The 13792-nt window shown below is 38.5% G+C and overlaps 1 protein-coding gene across 2 annotated transcripts in view; it reads left to right on the top strand.

Moving 5' to 3' along the window:
- ascc3 (activating signal cointegrator 1 complex subunit 3) overlaps window positions 1–13792 on the top strand; it is a 484134-nt gene that overhangs the window by 219286 nt on the left and 251056 nt on the right. For both annotated transcript variants that reach the window (XM_069887454.1, XM_069887456.1), the window contains exon 15: window positions 2245–2469. In XM_069887454.1, coding sequence (XP_069743555.1) covers window positions 2245–2469 — 225 coding nt within the window. The remainder of the gene's footprint in view (window positions 1–2244; window positions 2470–13792) is intronic.

The raw sequence follows: 13792 nt of genomic DNA, 5'->3' as shown, positions 1-13792 counted from the left end.
TAGTACTTATTTATCCAGTTTCTTAACGTACCTTCCAATAACTTACCCCCTACTGATGTCAAGTACGGCAGCCTATAATTTCTGGGATTATTCTTTGAGCTTTTCTTAAACAATAGAACAACATTAGATTTTCTCCAATTCTCTGGCACCTCACTGATGGGCAAAGACATTTTAAATACATCAGCTGGACCCCTTGCAATTTTTACAATTTCCTCCCTCAGTGTCCAAGGAAGTTTCTTGTCAGGCCCTTGGGATTCATCCACCTCTATTTGCCTCAGTGGAACAACCACATGCTCCTCTGTAATCTGTTTTGTCTCATTTCTGCTGAGCAAATACAAATGCAAAATATCCTTTTTAAGATTTCCCTCATCTCTTTTGGCACCATGCATTGGTGACCACTCTGGTTGTCAACAGATTAATCTAGCCATTGCTATTTCTTAATGTATTCATAGAAGCTCAGAACTTTCCTTCACCTTGTCTACTGAGACTGTTAATTCATATCTGGATATAAATAATCAAGAAATTAAATTTGAAATAACTTGGATTTTATGCTGGATCTGTAAAGAAAATTTGAATTTCATTGCATGGCATCGTTCGGATTATCTGAAAATTCAAAGAATTCTTGGCAACTAAAAATTAAAGATCTTGGGCATGCCATTGCAATTAAAAGTTGGATTAAAAAGTAATAAAATCTGCAGATACTGGAAATCAGAAATTAAAAAAAACAAAAATGTTGGAATTTTTTTTATGACTGGATGATTAGAAAATCTCTTTCAGATGAGGAATTAATGCACCTCTCATGGATTGAGGGGCCATGACGATCAGATCACCACCTCAGCATTGATTTTATAGTTCTGAAAATTTAAGGTTATCCAAGAATTGTTTAGTTCCCACTAGCCTTGGAGGATATGATTTTTTAAAATTCACTAGACATTTGTCATTTTTATTTGCCCAAGTATTGTTTAAGTCCAAAGCTGAAATCGAGTCTAGAAGCAAGAGGCTTGGCAATTTAAATAGCTATTTTTTTTTCAGTAGAATACTTTATAATGATGCACTGATTATTTTTTTAAATCAGAAAGTGCATTCCATGCACTTGGACATTGTTGTTTTCTACATGTATGTATTGTTATGAGCCCAAAGGACCCCAGAGACAAGTGGCTTTCAAAACAAAAGTTATTTTTAATGAACTTCAAACATGAAAATAGAATCAATCATTAACTTAACTCTATACTTAACTAACCCAAATTAACCCCCTTCTAATTCTAAGTGCACATGTATGCAATGTGTGTGTAAATTCAAGGAAAGTTTTTGGTTCACAGTTCAATCTCACTTCTCCTTCTTCCAAGTTCTCTGGTTGCAGGCAATCACCATACTGTGCACAGAATTTAACATGTATAAAGTTCACCAGGCTTGGTGCTTGAAAGGTAAATGTTTACTGCTCAGGAAGGTTCTTGTAGGGTTTGCAGAGAGATATTTGTTGCTCCAGGATTTCCACTGGTCACCTCAGGGCCTCGCTGATGAAACTTGCCCCATCAGGGTCTTCTAGATGGTAACCTCTTTCTTCAAGCTACCACAGAGTTCCATTCCTTCCTTTATTTCAAGAGAAACATCAGACAGATAGCACTTCCAGCCATCTACTGCTCTGGAACTTGCTTTCATCCGTTTCAAACAGTTTTCCCTGGATTGCACTTTTCATTTACTTGTCAGTGTCAGTGTCCCACACACTGATTGACTGACCTGTTAACTCAACTCTCTCTCTTCCAACTGAAACTCCAAAGAGAGCAGGTGACTCATGTCTTGCAAAACCTCCATTTTCCTGAGCAAAACAACAGGAGTTCTTTCTTCTGCTCCCATCTGTTGTTAAATAAACAAAATCCAGGAGTGACCTTTCTGTGATCACTGCAGAAAGGGTACTGATAGACAGCATGACTCCAGCAAGACAATGGTCAAGTATTTTATGATGTCAGTTCAGTTAACACCTACTTGTCCAGAGTTCTTGCAATGTGAATTCTTCAGTCTTTCAAATAAGATCTGTTTTAAAATATGTGTATGTCTGTATCAAATTTATTTAATGCATGGAAGTCAAAAGAAACATCTTCGTAACACAGAGAGGAATTAATATCCATCACAAAAGTGAAAATTTTATCAACGTCTTGAATGAAACTTTCCATAAACTCAGTTACAAATTTTAATCTTAATGTTATTACAAGCATTTGTAATTTTTTTTTTGTGGTTCTTCGACAGGGCACTCAAATATATGATGCAAAAAGGGGCTCTTTCGTTGACCTAGGAATTTTAGACGTGATGCAAATTTTCGGTCGAGCAGGACGGCCACAGTTTGACAAATTTGGCGAGGGTACAATCATCACGACTCATGATAAACTCAGCCATTACTTAACTCTACTGACTCAACAGAACCCAATTGAAAGCCAGTTTCTGGATCGCTTAGCAGACAATCTAAATGCTGAAGTAAGTGCTCCGATATTATGTGAATCTCTTTGTTGTTTAGAAATGTGGGGTTTTTAATCCCTAAAATTCTCTTTTCTGCAATTTGTGTTCAGATTTATTTATTATTGTCAAATATACCAAGCTTGCTTTGTGAGTTATACATAGGTAAGCGGAGATTTGCCATACTCGTGGAAGAAAGTCCCATTAGAGATAGCGAGTGGTTGAGGATCACGCTGCCACAACTTTTTTTCACAGTGGAAGTAATATCTCGTATCAGAAATGTAAAACTAAGTGGACCCCTTTCACTAACTATGTTCTTAGGGTTTCAGTATGTTTTTTTGTATTTGAATCAAGGAGCTTGCAAGCATTAATGATATTCACTAAATGAGTAATGATATTCAGAGGAAACTGACAGGCTCACTGTTGGAGCACATAACTTGCTTTTATTTAGAGTCATCAGCAAGAATGTTTTCCATGTCAAAAAATGAAGAAAACAACTATTGAACACGGATTGAATTCACGGATTCAACTAAGACAGCATCAGAATAAATTGAGAAATATGTGGTGTTTTGGCCTATTGGGGAATGTTGCTCTGGAAGTGGATAACCATTTTACTGCAGGTTTGCTGAAAGTAATACTGATACAATATTTATTGAATAAGTTCAAAGGGTTTAAATGGGGCAGAATTTGTCAAGTGTTTTCAGAAGTGTGTCATCAGCCATATTTAACTCAACCTCCTCTTACAAAGTGAGGCTGGGTGAGTGCTGATGTATCAATGGGGGGCACTCTGGGATAAGTTGCCATAATTCTATGAGTTTCAAAATAGTCATGAAGAAAAGATTGGACTTCTTTGTAGTTAAACTCCTAAATTGGGGTAAGGCTAATGTCAATGGTATAACACATACACCCTCAAAGGTTGATTGGAAATACTGTGTGCAATTTTGATTGGAAAGATTTGATTAAGCAAGATTTGATTATGCATTAAAGATTCACAACCATGTTAACACTGCAGATGTCCCGAATCAGAGTTTTTCCCCAAAGCATTACGCATCCCTTTAAAAGCTGATTTATGTCAATCCCAAGTTCATTTATGGTCTGGATCTAAATTTGCAAATCTCAACAAGGGACTCAAACCTCATCAACACTGCTGGAAGTGGAGGATTCAGTGCAAACTTCTAGATCTTCAGATCACTTTGTAATTCCTGTCAGAAATGTGTTTGATTCATGGTCTGTATGAGGCATTCACGGAATGAACTAGTGAATGAGGCCAAGGAATTCTACTGGAGCAAGGATTAATATATACAGGAGAGAATTGTAGATGTAAACTGGATTTTGTAGAATGTAACAAAAAAAAACAATTTTTAGTTTTTATGATATTACTTATGCAAGAGCTTTTAGATATTTATTTCAGTCCAATTTGTTTCATACAATGAAAAATGTTATTTTGTTTTGTGTCCTTTAAGATGCAGACTAAAATAAATTTTCAATATCAGCACAAAACTACTGGATGCCTCTAGATGTCAGTGGAGGTCCATTTAAGTAAGAAGGTAGAGCGAGGTGTTGCCAGCATTGTTTTGCAAATAACAAATTACCATGGGATCTGACAGAAATCAGAGCAGGACAAAAATCCTTGAAATTCCAAAAAAAATTAATAAAGTACCAGGGTCATTTTACATTTTGGCATGTGAGTTCAGGCATATGGTTTAATTAAAGTGCTAGCTCTTGTTGTAATTAGGTCAGCTCTCTTCTAGTGTTTTGAAAATCAAGAGGGAAGTGGATGCTATGTTATAAGATGAGGGTGTTTATCCAAACTGTGCAGAATTGCACTATTTGAGTCAGAATTTGCATAATTCTTCACCATGTCAAAAACCATGCATACTAATATGCAAAAAAATACATTCACATCTGGCAAAATGCAGAATTTACAGAACTCAATTTTTCATTTTCTCCATCAGTGAATTGCCTGAAATATAAGATAACATTAGAAATGTATATAGATGTTTCACTGAAAGATACTATTGGAAAAATAATTATCTACCTTTTTGTCATTGGTGTTCAGAAAGGAGAAGAAAAAGTTGCCTCTTTTTCAACTAATTTGTTCCTGTATGTGGGCATTGTGGACACAGCTGGATTTATTGTCATCCCCAGTTGTTTTGAGAAGCTAAGAAACCTTTTGAACCTCAGCAGTATTTGGGGTGATGTTCCCTCAACAATTTCAGTTGTTTGAGGAATCATTAAGGTGACCATGACTTCCACAAGTTGTGTGTGCCTTGGGGATAATCTGTAAATAGTGTTACCATCATAGCACAGGTGCTCTTTCTCAGAAACAGGGAAGAAGATATTGTCAGAATAATCTTACTTTTTGCTGTAGACAATCTGCAGATTGAGCACCAAAGTGTTTGGTCAAAGTATTTGTGCCACAAATATGAATGAAATGAATTGTTCAGCCTTGTATTTCTTTGCAATGTTTTAATTGTTACAACATTACAATCTGAGAAACAGATAAATATTCTACCAAACTCAAAACCTATGCATTCTGGTTCATTGGGAAACTGAACAGTAAAAAACTAAGCTGCATGGTAAATCCCCCTATAAACATAGAACACTGCAGCACAGTACTGGCCCTCAAAGTTGTGCCAATTGATATATTCCTAATAAAAATGTACTAAACCCTCCCTACCCCATAACCCTCCACTTTGCTTCCATCTATGTGTCTGTCCAAGAGTCTCTTAAGTGCCCCCAATGTTTCAGCCTCCACCACCATCCCTGGCAAGGTATTCTAGGCTCGCACAACTCTCTTCCTAAAAAATATACCCCTGCCTGATCTCTCCCCTAAACTTCCCTCCCTTAACTTTGTACATATGTACTCTGGTGTTTGTTATTCCTGCCTTGGGAAACAGACACTGGCTGTCTACCCAATCTATGCCTCTCATAATCTTGTAGAGCTCTATTAAGTCCCTCTCATCCTTCTACGCTCCAGAGAGAAAACTCCAAGCTCTGCTAAACTTGCCTCATAAAACTTTTCTTCCAATCCAGGTTACATCCTTGTATATCTCCTCTGCACCTCCTCCATAGCTTCTAAATCCTTCCTATGATGTGACCAGACTGAACACAACACTCTAAGTGTAATCTTACCAGAGATTTATAGAGTTGCAACATGACCTCTCTACCCCTGAACTCAGTGCCCATATTAATGAACCCCAGCATCCCATAAGCCTTCTTAACTATACTATTAACCTGTGTGGCGAACATGAGGGATGTATGGATTTGAACCCCAAGGTCCCTCTGATCATCCACACTCTTAAGTAACCAACCATTAACCCTGTACTCAGCCATCTAGTTTGTTCTTCAAAAATGCATCGCCTCATACTTATCCAGATTGAACTCCATCTGCCACTATTCTGCCCATCTTCACATCCTGTCTATATCCTCTTGTATCCTTCGACAACCTTCAACTCCATTCACAATTCATCCAACCTTTGTGTCATCTGCAAACTTACTGATCCATTCTTCTGCCTCTTTATCGGTCATTTTAAAAAATCACAAAAAGCAGGGGTCCCAGAACAGATCCACTAATTAGTGACTTCCAGGCAAAACACTTTCCTTTCACTACTACTATCTGCTTTCTTCCAGCAAGCCAATTTTTCTATCCACACAGCCAAAGTTCCACTGATCCCATGCCTCATGACCTCCTGGATGAGTCTCTCATGAGAAAATTTGTCAAATGCCTTACTAAATTCCATGTAGACCACATCTACCACCAACCCTCATCAATTTCTTTTGTTACTTCCTCAAAAAACTCAATTAGACTCGTGAAGCACAACCTTCCCTTCACAAACCCATGCTGACTATCTTTGAGTAGACTGTACTTCTCCAAATGCGCATAGATTCTATCATTAAAAATGCTCTCCATAAGTTTGCACACCACTGAGGTAAGACTCATTGATCTATAATTCCCAGTATTTCCCCATTACCTTTTTTAAACAAGGGAACAACATTTGCCATTCTCCAATGTTATGAGCCCAGAGGACCCCAAAACCCAGCAGCAATAGATATTCGCCAAGATAAATGGTTACTTAAACAAAAGTTGCTTTTAATTATCTTTAAACATGAAAATAGAATCACACTTTAACTTAACTCTATTGACTTACTTAACCTAACAATCCCCCTTCTAATTCTAAGCACACAATGTGTGCGTAAGTTCAGAAAAATTCTTTGGCTCACAGTCCATTCTCATTTCCCATTCCTCCAAGTTCACTGGTTGCAGGCAATTCTTATACTGTAGACAGAATTTAACATTTATAAAGTTCACCAGGCTTTAGTGGGTGAAAGGTAAATGGTTACCACTCAGAAATGTTCTTGTCGGTGTTCAGAGAGAGATTTGTTTTTCCTTTTACTCTCATCAGCTACTTCAGTGTCTTGCTGAAGAAACTTGCCACGTCAGGGTTCTCCAGATGATAACCTCTTTCCTTCAGGCCACCACAGATTTCCTTTTTGTTTCACTTATTCCAAGTGAAACATTAGACAGCCAGTCCTCTCCTCTTGCACCAACCACAAGGACTTTGACCAGGCCATCTTCCAAAATGGGGCATTGTACAAACGCGAGCTTGTCCTGCTCCAGTTCCAGCTGCTGTCTGCTGGTTGTAACACTGCAGAACTGATCTCTCTCACTCTGAGATAAAAACCTGTTTTACTCTCTCTGCTTGCAAAACCACATGACCCTCTTACAACAGCAAGCTCTCCTCCAGACAATATGTGACTCCATCAAGCCCTTTCATCTGTTGCCTTTTGTAAACAACAATCCATTAGTGAAGTCTCTTGAGCACTCTTCAAAGCTCTTGCAAAAGCTGTGAAGCGAATATGTCTAGCTTAGGGTAGAGCTCCAGTATTTAAAATAAGATCTGTTTTAAAGTATTTGTATGTGACCTACTCTAACAAACCTTTCCCAATTTATCTCACAAAAACATATCTGTATACTCTGTCACACCAATCCTCCAGCACCTCCTCTGTGGCCAAAGAGGGCTCCATAACTACTGCCCCAGCTATCTCTTCTCTCTTTTCTCACAGCAGCCTGGGGTATATCGCATCCAACCCCAGGGACTTATCAATCTTGATGTTTTTAAGATCCAACACTTTCTCTTCCTTAATCTCCACATTGTCCAGCACACAACCTGTTCTATTTCTAATCAAGGTCCTTTTCTCTTGTGAAGTATTCATTTAGGATCTCCCCAACCTCCTCCGCCTCCAGGCACATGTTGCCTCCTTTATCCTTTAACAGCCCCACCTTCACTCTTGTCATCCTTCTGTTCTTTGCAAATGCATAGAACGCTTTATAATACTTCTTAATCCTACATTCAAGGCCTTCATGCCCACTTTGAGCTCTCTTAAGTCCTTCCTTAAGCTCCTTCCTGGCTACCATATACTTTTCATGAGCCCTTCCTGTTTCCTGCTTCCTACATCTAATATATGCTTCCTTTTTCCATTTGACTAGTTGCCTCACCCGTTTCATCAGGCATGGTTCCCTTTTCCGACCATCTTTTCCTTGTCCCAATAGGATAAACCTATCCTGAATCTAGCAAAATTGGTCCCTAAATTTCCTCCACATTACTTCTGTGCATTCACCCTTGAACATCTGTTTCCAATTTACTCTTTATAGTTCCTGCCTCAATCCTTTGTAATTAGCCCTTCCCAAATTAAGCACTTTCTCATTTTGTCTGTTTTCATCCTTTTCCATAGCTATGCTGAAGCTAAGGGAGTTGTGATCACTCTCACCAAAATGCACCAAGTGGACTGCAACCTGACCAGGTTCATTATCCAGAACTAGATCCAGCATGGTCTCTCCTCTCGTCGGCTGATCCACATACTGCGTCCAGATCCTTCTTGTACACAGCTGACAAATTCAGCCCCATCCATCCCTCTTGTAGTCAGGAGGTGCCAGTCAATCATAGGGAAGTTGAAATCAACCATAACTACAAGCCTATATTTCCTGCACCATTCCAAAATCTGCCTGCTTATCTGTTCCTCGGTGTTCCTTTCTATTTCTGACTTCCACCCACACCAACTCAGTAGACACTCCCTCTGCAGCATCCTCCCTTTGTATAGCCGTGATACTATGTCTGACCAGTAACGCTACTTTGCTCCAACCTCCTCTCCTATTCTTTTTAAAACACCTAAATCCCGGTACCTGCATTAGCCTGGCCTTCCTCCAGCCAAGTTTCTGTAACTTAGTTCATTTCATAGTTCCACGTACTAATCCATGCTCTTAGTTCATCCCCTTCATTCCTAATACTCCCAACAGTGAAATAGACACATTTCATCCCCTCTAAATGGCTACATTTATGTTTTGTCTCCTGCCTGTCCTTCCTCGCAAACTCAGAACACATGGCATCATGCTTTTTTTGTCCTTCTGCCCTAATCTCTGCACTCACATTCTGATTCCCAATCCCCTTCCAAAGTTTAAACCCTCCTCAAAAGCCCTAGAATTACTGGTCTAGAATTAAATTACTGGTTATGTGTTCAAAGCCTCATCCTTTGTAACTAACAACCAAATTCTATCACCAGATACACATTTCTCTCTTTATTTTCAGCATATCAAAGGGATTGCTTTCTTTGCAACTCCCTGTTCTGCTCTGTGATCATCACAAATCAATTTCCATTTTATGTCATTTTTCCCATGCATCTGCAGGAGAAGCCACACCTGTCCTTTTAACCTCTCCCTTTCCATTAACTGTGAAGCAAGCAGACTTTTCCATGTGAAGCAGCAATTCACTTGCACTTTTTCAAATCTGGCGTACTACTCACAATGTGGTCTCACAATTGGTGTGACAGAGTATACAGATATGTTTTTGGGAGATAAATGGCTACATTTATCATTTTGTGGAGCACTTGCATTTGGTTTACAGGAGTGAATCTGGCCATCTGTTTGCCTTTCCGTTTAATTCACCATCTCACTTTCTCTCTGACCTAGTTGTCAGTGGCCTCCAGCACTAATTATAATGAGCCCTAACACTGCAATCAGATGCTCTCTCTTTTGGCCCACTTCATGCATGCCGAAAGTGGAAACTATACTAATTCTTGATCATCATATGTCAATGAAGGGCTCAAGTCCAAAATGCTGGTTATGCATCTTTATCTTTGCTATTTAAAGAAAACTGTTTGACCTGTTGAGTTTCTCCAGCATTGTGCTTTTACTACACTAATCCTATTCACTCACATTAGACTCACATTTCTCATGCATTTTCTCTCCATCTTCCTCCACCATCTTCTTGCTCATTCCAGATACTGTCTGTAAAGTGTACTCCACGGATCCCCTTCACCTATGAACAACCTATGCCCTCTTGTTTCAGATTTGCCTGCCCTTAGGATAAAAATTCTGACTATCTATCCTATCTGTGCCCTTCATAATTTTGTAATCTTCCATAAGGCCACTCTTCAGCTTCTTGGAATACACTATGAAAAAAATAATCTGTCCAATATGTGTGGTACGGTTGGCGTGATGCTATTATCGTGCCAGTCGCACAGGTTCAAATCCGGTGCCGTCTGTAAGGCATTTGAATGTTCTCCCTGTGTTTGTGTGGATTTCTTCCAGATGCTCCGGTTTCCTCCCACTTTTCAAAATGTATGGGCGTCGTAGGTTAATTAGGTGTATTTTGGCAGCTCGGGCTGAAGGGCATGTTATTGCGCTGTTTGTCTAAATTTAAAATAAATAAATAAATAGATAGAGGTGTCCATTTCAGGTAAATCCAGGTGATTATTTTCTGCCTCTCTCTCCACATCCTTCTTGTAGTGAAATGACCACATTGCAATCTCAACTTTGCTTTGAACAACTGCATCTGACGTTCAAACTTTTTATACCCTATGTCCCAACCTATGAAGGCAAACTACCAGATGTCTTTTTCATTGCCCTAACTGCCTGTGTTGCCACTTTCTGTGCATTTACATCCCAAGATCTCCAAGGTCCCTGCCATTTTCTCCATCTGTTCTGCCAGAATTTTATTTTCAGTGCTGAAGGAAAACACCTCATCTTCTATTTGGACATATTTTAGCCTTCTTGATGAGATATTGAATACTTCAACTTCTTGGGAGCATAAGAACTGGCTATTTCAGTGTGTCATTATTTTGTCATACTTTCATCCTTCTGGTCATATGGATGACCTCCGATCTATTCCTCTTCAGCAATTGTATACTACATTGTGATGCAGCCAGCCAGGATGCTCTCTACAGAGCTCCTGTGGAAGGTTGACGTGATGGTAGCCTTTAGCCTTGCCCTCTTAAGTTTCTCAGGAAGTACAGTCGCTGTTGTGCCTTCCTGACAAGTGAGGAGATGTAATCTGTCCATGATAGATCATTAATGAAGTGAATTCCATGGAACTTGGTGTTCTCCACTCTCTCCACGACATATTGTACACTATTATAGGAAGGGTGTGGAAGTTATGGAGAGGGTGCACCTGCACACGAATGTCCTGGTCAGGCCCTTGGCATGCTTTCCTTCAAATTCAAACCCCAATCACAAGTTCTGTAACAGACTTATGTTAGCTGCTACAGTAACCGTGCTGTTGTCATAATTAACCCCCCCCCAAAGTTTATAGATAAAGCCATATTAATATACTTAATAATATACTAATAAAGATAAAGACTCTTACTAGGCAGAGACACTTTGTGAGAGTCGAACAGCACCAGTCGGCTCTTCATCCTGGACTTCGTCATATTCAAACACAACTTTATTGAAACTTTATTCAAACAGTTGCTGCGGGTGGGGCATGATCAGGGCACTCCGCTGGCTAAATGTTTGCTCCTAAGGGATTGTGTGTGGCTTCAGAGAAGCCACTTTTATAATTTAAAACTTTTATTTACAACTTAATTTATTCTTACTTATTTCCAAAAAAAAATATTTATTACCTCAATTTTTTCTTTGAGTTTGAGTTTCCAGTTGATTGAGTGGCAGATAAAGCGGATTTTTACTGTACCTCTCTTTTGCCACTTTCTATCCTTTTTCACTCCAGGGAAAAGCCCTAGTTCTGTGAACCTTCCTTCATAAGATACATTCTTCATACCAGGCAACATCCTGGTTAATCTCTTCTACACCTTCTCCAAAGTATTGACATCTTTCCTGATATGAGGTGACCAAACTGAATGCAATAAAATAACTTGCCATTTACTCCTCATGGCCTTTGTGAAGTGTTACAAACTAACTTTTAATTTTGTTTGGGACTAAAAGGACTTTGTTAGCACTAACAAAGGAAAAGCAATGGAAAATTTACCAGACAATGGTAAATTCAAAATCATAGTTTTTATTAAACTATTAATAACATAACATTTCTTACTTAACTCTAAATTTAACCCCACTATATTCTAATGTAAATGTGTGTGTTATTAAAGTCCCACTCTGAAAAGTCTATTTTAAAATTTCAGCATCCTTTTAGTCTTGTTTGAAGGTCTTAAATTTTCAGATCTGAAATAATTATAAAGCACTTTTAAACATCGTATCTTCAGGCCTCTTTAAACTCACAATTCTTTCAATGAGTTGTCCTTGAGATATATTCTTCAAATAGAAGTGACCATTTTCTGAGCCACCAATGTACCTCTTGTGAAAAGGAGAATACAAATCTTTTCTTCCCAGGATCAAATCATCTTCTTTTGAATGAAAACTTTGGAATCTGTTTTCAAACAAAACTGGATTATTTACCTTAACAAGACAGTTAGAAGTAAGCTTCTCTTTTAAAATCTACTTATTCTATGTCCCTTTTTTCTTAGAAGTAACACATAACAGCACCTATTCTGGTTACTGTAATTCAACCCTGTCTTATGCAAGGTTCAAACTCCTGTGTGTGTCAAATAGTTTTGACTTCTGAAACTGATCCAAAAATGTCTGAATTCGATAATATATTTCTCCAAAACCACATAGCAGTTATATCATCAATAAAGTCAGTCCCAATTCTCAGAAACCACCTGACTATTAGTTTTATTTCTACCAAACTTCTGGCTTTTTTCAAAACCAATCCATATCCACAACAACCTCTGACCTCATCTCTGTTCAAGAAGTGGTTTGGTTTATAAACAGATGGCTTCCTTCAGCAGTTGTTATTGAGAAGTTCAATTTTTATAATACAAACACTCCATTGTTTTTGCATAATTAAGACCCATTAGATCCATTAGTTCTGCCTTTCTAGGTGCTGCAATTCTGAGAATGAACTCTCTTCTCTGAGTACAATGGTTCTTTGTACATGTTCTGTGACCTGTGTGTGTGTAACCCTGTATCCAACCCACAACTAACCTAAGATAGTTTTGAGAAATATAGCTTAACATTAACCTAAATATTAATATTAACACAGATATGCATTACAGGAGCAGGTGGAAGAAAGGACTTTTGTGTGCTATGACATTGTCTGCAATAAAACCTTGTAGTGGTGGGTCCATGCACAAAACATAAAAGCCAATTGGGATGGCAATTTAATGTACCTATCTCACATAAAAGAGTTTATAATGTAAAGCAGTAATCTGAGCGTCCCCCTTCCCTGTGAAGCATTGAAGTTTAGTTGGTTTCTTCCATACTTCTGTCCTACTGACGACATAAAAAGATTTTAAAAAACTATGTTCACAAGTTAAAGGTGCAGAAGCAGGCCATTAGTCCCATCAAATCTATTCTGTGACTCTACACTGTTGAATTATGCTCACACCTAGTTCCAATTTCCAGCCTTTTCCCCATATCTCTTGATACCCTTACTAATGAGATACTTATCCATTTCTTGTTTAAGTATTCCAGGTGATCTGGCCTCCACTGCTTTGTGCGGCAGTGAGTTCGACAGATCAATGACCCTCTGACCAAAGTTCTTCCTCCTCTCTGTTCTAATTGGACAACTTCAAATTTCACCCATCATCCTTCACTCTATCAGAACCTTTCTATATTCGAAATGTCTCTATAAGATCCCCTCTCATTCTCCTATACTCCAATGAATACAACCCAAGTGCTGTCAAACGTTCCCTATACTCCAGCCCCTGTATTCCGGGAATCATCCTAATAAATCTTCTCTGCACCCTCTCCAGCAACATCACATCTTTTTTTAAGAAAGGGGGCCCAAAACTGTACACAGTACTCTTGATGGGGTCTCACCAGTGCCCTAGAGTCTCATTAACACCTCTCTACTTTTTTATACTATACGTGAGGTAAATAGAAAACAAGGTTTTTACTCTGAACGTAATAACTGTGGGTTGTGGTTCCAGAACAAACAGACAAATAGGAGAAATAACTCTTATTGAACATGTAGGAAAGAAGAAAACATGAACATGAATCTTCTATTTTTTTTTGTTAATTCTTAGAATCCATTGGTTGTACATAATGAATCAT

Source organism: Narcine bancroftii, chromosome 6 (genome assembly GCF_036971445.1).
Source record: "Narcine bancroftii isolate sNarBan1 chromosome 6, sNarBan1.hap1, whole genome shotgun sequence".
NCBI lineage: Eukaryota > Metazoa > Chordata > Chondrichthyes > Torpediniformes > Narcinidae > Narcine > Narcine bancroftii.
Note: the sequence above shows the minus strand (reverse complement) of the source record. Positions and strands in the feature narration are given on the sequence as shown.